Source organism: Drosophila suzukii, chromosome 3 (genome assembly GCF_043229965.1).
Source record: "Drosophila suzukii chromosome 3, CBGP_Dsuzu_IsoJpt1.0, whole genome shotgun sequence".
NCBI classification, from domain to species: Eukaryota; Metazoa; Arthropoda; class Insecta; order Diptera; family Drosophilidae; genus Drosophila; species Drosophila suzukii.
The window spans coordinates 87552481-87560412 of record NC_092082.1 but is presented as its reverse complement, the minus strand read 5'-3'; the positions used below and the strand labels follow the sequence as shown (position 1 = coordinate 87560412).

Below are 7932 nucleotides of genomic sequence, written 5' to 3'. Positions count from 1 at the left end.
TCACACCAAAAGTTAAGTCTTTAACAGAAATGTTCATTGGTTAAGATAACATGGCTCTGTCAACTAACAGACGAACGTGATATTTTAAATAATGTTCATCGCGAGTTATTTTGCCAAATTCTCCTTATAAAAGAAAATGGTAATCAAATCACTGTCGCACTGTACCAAAGCTGTTTAAAATGTATTTAAAGTTTAAGTGTGCATAAGTTGGAATATGGTTGTTGATAAAAACAAGCTTTTTCAAATCCTAAAAATTTTTAAAACTGTAACTGCGTTATCGGAAACTTGAGGTTGCAACAGCGATTTTAAGCTACAGTGTGCAGGGGCAATTACGCGGTAGTGTGTAAAGTCTGTTATTGGAGGTTAATATGGTCACATTAACGTCAATAACAAAATCGGAATTGGGAAGTTAACACCGTTTTAAGTTGCTCAAATTAAATTCAAAGTAAGTTTAGTTGGAACAGAATTAATCATTTGGGGATTAATAGTTTCTTTGTAAACACACACCTAAATAGATTTTGAATTTGCTGTGTAAACTCCACAGCTTTTGTAGCAGTGTACTGTTCTTCAGCGCTAAGCACTCTGGCCACACTTAAACCGCTGCATTTTCCTAACATCGTGAAAAAATCGGCGCGCCATTTCTGTCCACCGTTTGCGTCCAACTCGCTCTGTTTTTGCAGACTTGACAAATTCGCGAGTGTTTATTTGTTTGAAGCGGAGCCTGGCCCGCCCCCGACGACATCCGCACAGGCCCCGCCGCCCTAGATTGAGCAACGTGGTGAAATCGCAGCATTGCTCACTCGCATTCCGTCGAAGGACAAAGGAGGGGAGCTCCCGAGTGTATGTGTTTATTATCTGAGAAGTGGCAGTGAGCAACATGTTTGGCGGCACGAAACCCACCTTCGGCGCCACTCCGGCGGCAACGAGCTTTGGCGGCTTCAGCGGCACCTCGGCGGCCGCTCCGTTTGGCCAGTCGGCGTTTGGCAAGCCGGCGGCCCCGGCCTTCGGGAACACCTCCACCTTTGCCGCCCAGCCAGCGCAGCAGTCGCTCTTCGGGGCAGCGGCTACGCCTGCGCAGCCCGCTGGAGGACTTTTCGGGGCCAACACGTCCACGGCCTTCGGGAGCACCGCCACAGCGCAGCCCACGGCATTTGGAGGTTAGAGACGATCAATTGAAGTGGTTTCTTGTTACTCATGGTCCCTTACCTTTCTTTACAGCCTTCTCGCAACCGCAGCAGACCTCGAACATATTTGGATCCACCCAGACGGCTGGGAGCACCTCCCTTTTCGGCCAGTCGACGCTTCCCGCCTTTGGAGCCGCCAAGCCGACGATGACGGCCTTTGGACAGACGGCTGCGGCCCAGCCCACGGGTTCTTTGTTTGGTCAGCCGGCTGCCGCGACCAGTACGACGGGATTCGGATCCTTTGGTACCACGGCGCCCACGACCACAAGTGTCTTCGGCAGCGGCACGGCCTCGGCCTTTGCCCAGCCCCAGGCCACCGCTGTGGGGGCTGCCGGAGTCAATACGGGCACCGCCGTGGTCAAGTACCAGCCCACCCTAGGCACCGATACGCTGATGAAGAGCGGACAGCCGAATAGTGTGAACACCAAGCAGCACTGCATCACAGCCATGAAGGAGTACGAGGGCAAGTCGCTGGAGGAGCTGCGGCTGGAAGACTATATGTGCGGGCGCAAGGGCCCGCAGGCGGGCAGTGCTCCAGGGGCCTTTGGATTCGGCAGTCAGGTGGCACAGCCCGCCCAGCCGGCGGCGGGTGGATTGTTTGGCAACACTGCTCAGCCGAGCACGGGTCTGTTTGGTCAGACGGTGACCGAGAATAAGAGCATGTTTGGGACCACCGCCTTTGGGCAACAACCGGCGACTAACAGCGCCTTCGGGGCACCGGCCCAGCAGAACAACTTCCTGCAGAAGCCCTTTGGAGCCGCAACCACCACGCCATTTGCCGCTCCGGCAGCGGACGCATCAAATCCTTTCGGAGCGAAGCCCGCCTTTGGGCAGGGAGGAAGTTTGTTTGGACAAGCACCTGCAACCAGTGCAGCTCCAGCTTTCGGGCAGACGAACACCGGATTTGGAGGCTTCGGCTCCACTGCTGGCGCAACGCAGCAGACTTCTCTATTCGGAGCTACACCTGCCGCCGATCCCAACAAGTCCGCCTTTGGGCTTGGCACCTCTCAGCCCGCAGCCACAACAGGCTTTGGGTTTGGGGCTCCAGCCACGAGCACCGCAGGCGGAGGACTCTTTGGAAACAAGGCAGCAACAAGCTTCGCTGCGCCCGCCTTCGGAGCCACCTCCACTGCCAGCACCCCGTTCTCAAACTTTGGCCTCAACACCAGCACAGCCGCAACAGGAGGAGGTCTCTTCAACTCGGGAATGAACAAGCCAGCAACCTCGGGATTCGGAGGTTTTGGAACCACCAGCGCAGCACCTCTTAATTTCAACGCGGGCAACACGGGAGGATCGCTTTTCGGGAATGCGGCTAAGCCGGCAGGAGGTCTTTTCGGCGGAGGAACCACAACCTTGGGTGGCACGGGAGCTGCTCCAACAGGCGGATTGTTTGGAGGCGGTACTAGCAGTTTCGGAGGCGTCGGCGGTTCCTTGGGCGGCGGCGGCTTTGGAATGGGAACGAACAACTCGTTAACCGGAGGTCTTATGGGCGCTCAGCCTACAATAGGTATTATGACGCCCTCGCACCAGCCCATACATCAGCAGATCCTCGCCAGGGTCACATCGCCCTACGGAGATTCGCCCATTTTCAAGGATCTAAAGCACAGCGACGAGGCAGACGCAACCAGGGCCACAAATCCGGCTGCCCAGCAGGCAGTGCTGGACATGAGCAGCAATCAGTACAAGATAGCCACCAAGAACAGTCCAGCCCCAGTAAAGGTGAAGGCGCTGGGCAGCACCCTGAACAAAAAATCCCTGTTTGATGGTCTCGAGGAGTTCGATGCGACAGTGGAAGGCTTCAATCTTAAGCCCAATGCCAAGCGTTTGGTTATCAAGCCTAAAGCAAGGAACGTAGAGAGCTCAAATCCGTCCAACTCCATTGGCAGCGCTCCCAACACCCCGCAATCTCGTCCCAAAGCGGCAACTCCCGGAAAAGAACGCGAATCCTTCGGCGGATCCATTCCTAGTGAACCACCAGCAGGGAACTCTCCCGGAACAGCAAATGGAAGGGAAAGCCAGGATATCAGTCGTCGTGAGTCATGGCTGCATCCAAACAACCTTGAGAAGGTGCGTCAGCATAATATTCAGACCGGAATGGACCAGGGATCGCCCCATAACAGCACCCTGAACGAGCTGGTGCCCCGCAAGCCACTAGAAACATACCGACCCTCGTCGACCGTTCGCCTTTCGGTGTCCACCATCCCGGAAAACCCTTTCGAGGATCAGGGTAGCACCATTGCACGACGGGAAACATTTACATCGGAGCAGGCCAACGAAAGCGTGCTTTCGAGCCGGTCTCATGAGGCTGATGATTCTACCGCGAACCGATCCCGCCTTGCCATTGAGGCAGCTGCTGCCGAGGCGGGCGACTACGAGTCCCATCCCACAGGCATTGTGCTGCGACGTGTGGGTTACTATACAATCCCATCGCTGGACGACCTACGCTCCTATTTGGCCGAAGACGGATCCTGTGTGGTTCCAAACTTTACGGTGGGTCGCGAAGGATACGGCAATGTTTTCTTCGGAAAGGAAATGGATGTGGCTGGCCTGAACCTCGATGAGATTGGTAAGAGATTTGTGTATTATATTATGTTTCGGTGACTAATTACATTTTGTATAACCATTCTTTGCAGTCCACTTCCGCAATAAGGAGATCATCATTTATCCCGACGACGACAACAAACCGCCCATTGGGCACGGCCTTAACCGAGATGCGCAGGTCACTTTGGACCAAGTGTGGCCACTGGACAAGACCAAGCACGAGGCCATCAAGGAGCCGCAACGACTGCTCGAGATGGACTGGGAGGGCAAGCTGCGCCGTGTATGCGATAAGAACGATACGCGCTTTATAGAATACCGTCCAGAAACGGGCAGTTGGGTCTTCCGCGTCAAACATTTCTCCAAATATGGCCTGGGCGACAGTGACGAGGAGGACGAGGTGCCTACTGACCCGAAAAAGGCCAAAATGGCGTCTATTGAGGCTCAACAACGAGCAAACGCAGAAAAGATGACCCTCAACTCGTTGCGCCAAGCGCAGAAGATTTCGGAGGACGCAGCCCGTAGCTTGGATCCCAAGGCCTTGGTCGCAGGAGTAGCCAGCGGATTCCGACCAATGGACGACACCGCCGAGTTCCTTTTAATGGACAAAACACGTGAGTATCTACTAGGTACTCCCTTTCAAAATCTTTAAGTTGATTCTAATAATTTAATATGGGTTCGCAGAATTTTTCCAAGCTGGCGCTAACTCAGATTTCTCCATGTTCGATGCACCGCGTCATCGTCCAAGTATCACCAGCCCCATAGTTACTTTGGCCCAGGATATGGTTGGAAACGAGCCGCACAAAATGCAGCTGATGAAGTCGTCCTTTTTTGTGGAGGACAACGCCGGCGAGGATGAGCCCATGGGTAGGTGGACAATCTCTTGATGCCTTTCAATCAAGGAATGCAAATATTTAAAGTATATTTTTCAAAATGTGTATATTTTTCGTAGTATCTAGATCTTTTAATGTTAATGGTTAATTGTCGAGCTAAATATGTACAGTTATCTTCCAACGAGATTTAATTGTTTTTGATCTTTGTCAATATCAATATTTATTCAAATGTTAACTTTCTAAAAGTAAAACATGTTTATTAAATAATAACATAATAAAGTTTAAAAAGCTTTTCTCTTAATAAATGAAAATTTCTCTTAGTTCAATGGTAAATCATTATCACTAAAATTATACCATAACACATATCATTTAAAAATCATTGCACAATCACTTAATATATTAAATTACTCATAAATCTCTTCAGAGCCAGCTGGACGACTCCATCGCCACCGTAAGTTTTTCAATGTAGAACCTAATGCTTGGAAAGATGGCGCTTCTGAGAGCTCGAGCCAATACGATTTTGGACACCCATCACCTGCTCTGCCGGTCTCTTCCTCTGTCTCTGAGGCCAGCCTGATGTGTGATGCCCATTACGAGGAGGTACATTGTAAAATCCCATAGCCTCAAACCCCATTAATCATCCTCACTTATTTTAGACTTCGTCGATGGCAACTGGAAGCATTGTGGCTGCAGTTAAGGAGAAAAAGTCAGAGTTGGCAGTGGCCAAAGCCTTCAAGTTTGTGTGCAAGCCCAAGGTGGCTCCTGTTAAAGTGCACGCCACCACGGTTCCCTTGCCCAGATCCATTGCTCATGAAATGCGCCACAAGTGGGTCGCCGATCTGGGGTTCTACAAAGGACGCAGCTTCAAGCTTAGCTTTGGGCCGCAGAATTCTTTGGTGCTGCCCAACACGTTCAACAACATGCGAAACCTAAAAGAATGTAAGTTTGACAAAATATGAGGAGTCATTTTAAAATAATTTCGGTTGCTTTAGTTACCGGACCAGCTCTTCCCGCCTCCATGGTTTTCGCTCCTCGCTTAGCCACTGATATGTCGCCCAATGTAATGCAGCTGGTGCAGTTTAACATGGTCAAGGGCAACGAGGGTATCCGAGAGAGCATTGTTCCCCATCTGGAGGTTCAGCTAAGCGACTGCCTCTCCGTAAAGGTGGAGGACAGTGAGTGTCCGTACATACATCCAGACAGCGGCACAAAACTAGTTTCGAAGCACTTCTCCGAATCGCTAAAGCAAAGAAACGCAGGTCTAAAAGAGGACTACGCCGTGTCCGTGTGGTCGCTTCTGTTCGCTCTCTGGGGCGATCACGATGAATTGGTAGACCTGGAGAAGAACTCCCACTACATGGTTATGTGTCGCCGCAATTTGCTATCCGAGTGGCTTGAGAACACGCTGATGGGCAAGGATCTGCTCTCCAAGAAGGTGAGCAGCCACAGCTACCTCGATCACATGTTGGAGTTGCTTAGCTGCCACCGTGTAAACGAGGCTTGTGAGTTGGCCTTCAACTACGATGATGCCAACCTGGCTCTCGTCCTCGCGCAACTCAGTTCCGGAGCTGTCTTCCGGCTGCTAATGGAGGAACAGCTTTATGCTTGGCAGCAGAGCAAGTCGGATAAGTACATCGACCTGGAGCGTCTCAAGATGTACATGCTGGCAGCCGGAGTTCCCATGATGCAGTCCTCAAAGGGCGCCATCAATTTGCTGGAGGACAACAACTGGCTGACAGTGCTGGCAATGCAACTGTGGTACTTCACAGCCCCGACCTCTACCATTACGGATGCCCTCAATGCTTATAACAACGCCTTCCAAGCGGAGGAGTGTTATGCAGAGCCCCCAAAACCCAGCTACAAGGATGCACCCACTGATACTAAGAAACCCGTCTACGATCTGCGCTACCACGTGCTCCAGCTGTACTCCAAGCGCACGCATTCCTTGGAAGAAACCCTCAACCCGATCACACATACCGCCGATCCCATGGACTTTCGTTTAAGGTGAGTTTAGAGATTTTATAAAAAGGGTAAAATTAATTTGAATTTTCTAATTTTAGCTGGCTGCTATTACAAACTCTGCGAGCTCTTGGTTACCGCCACTGTTCGCCTTTGACAGAGGCGCGTCTCTCGGTGGACTTCGCTAGCCAGCTGGAGAACGAAGGGCTCTGGCAATGGAGCATCTTTGTTCTGTTGCACATTAAGCGACGACCTCAGAGAGAACGAGCAGTCCAGCAGATGCTTCAACGAAATGTCAGCGTGTCCGCAAAGGTACCACTAAATGTGGAAGAGCGCTTTGTAGTCGAAGAGTTGGGTGTTCCGATGTCATGGGTGGACTATGCAAAGGCGGTAAAGGCGGGAGCATCAGGAAAACATCATCTTCAAGCCAAGTATCTCCTAAAGGCTAAACATTTTGCACCGGCGCACGATGTCATCTTCCAACACATTGCTCCCGATGCGATCATAAACGGTTAGTTCATTGTTAAATATAGCTTTCGACAAGATATTTAATTTTTTCTCTTTCTACCTTGCAGGAAAAATGGAGTACCTGCACAGCCTGCTCATTCAGTTCGAGGACACCAAGGGCAGTAGCATCCGAGTGCCCAACTGGGCCAATCAGGGCCAGATCTTCCTGGACTTTATCGACATCAGTGCCAAGTTCAAGCAAATCCGTAATGTGACCAATATTGCGGACATTAATGCGCGATGGGAAAACCTGAAGCCTCAGCTAAGCGAACTCTGTTCGCGCATCAGCCTGCTGCCGTGTCCCACCTCCAAACACCGCCTGTGCCAGAGCGAGATCTCGCAGAGCCTCAGCTGTCTGGTGCATGGCATGTGCATTGTCTGCCCCGAAATGGAGCCATCCTCAGTGCTGAAGGTGGCCCTGGAACGACTACCGCTGCCACAGGAGTTCTCCTCGAAGGAGCTGCGCATCTTGCTTGAGGAGCTGCTGGAGAAGATCGAGAACGAGCCACCATTCAGCGAGAAGCAGCAGCCCACCATGATGGAGACATAGGAGCAGAAAAACACAAAGCTTGCAGATACAATGTTTAGTTTAGGTTTGAATTAATTTAGGTATAATCCATGGATTAGCATTTCCCTCGCAAAAGCTAGAAGGCCAGCTGTAGGATAGGTTCGAGTGCTAGCATCATTCATTCGTGACTGCTTCATAGTTAAAAACGTTTCGTCAGAAAAGACCAGAAGAATAATATTTTTGTTGATTTGTTTAATTGATTTCTTTTTGATCGCTCTCGGTCGAAATTCTTAAATTTAGTGTCATAAGAAAGTAAATAAACTGTGTTTTTAACAACGATAAGCGAATAGCAATCATTTCAAATCCGATAGAGCAAAGCTGTGTCTATCGAAAGCTCTCTTGG

General features: G+C 50.7%; 1 protein-coding gene across 1 annotated transcript; it reads left to right on the top strand.

Annotated features, from left to right (window-relative positions):
- The first annotated feature begins 594 nt into the window (after window positions 1-594).
- On the top strand, window positions 595-7871 carry Nup98-96 (nuclear pore complex protein Nup98-96). The gene is made up of 9 exons (XM_036818255.3): window positions 595-1157; window positions 1219-3750; window positions 3818-4336; window positions 4407-4589; window positions 4980-5155; window positions 5212-5494; window positions 5548-6559; window positions 6616-7025; window positions 7090-7871. Exons 1-9 carry the CDS (start codon window positions 878-880, stop codon window positions 7569-7571), a joined length of 5877 nt encoding a protein of 1958 aa, XP_036674150.3. The 5' UTR covers window positions 595-877; the 3' UTR covers window positions 7572-7871.
- The last annotated feature ends 61 nt before the right edge of the window (window positions 7872-7932 follow it).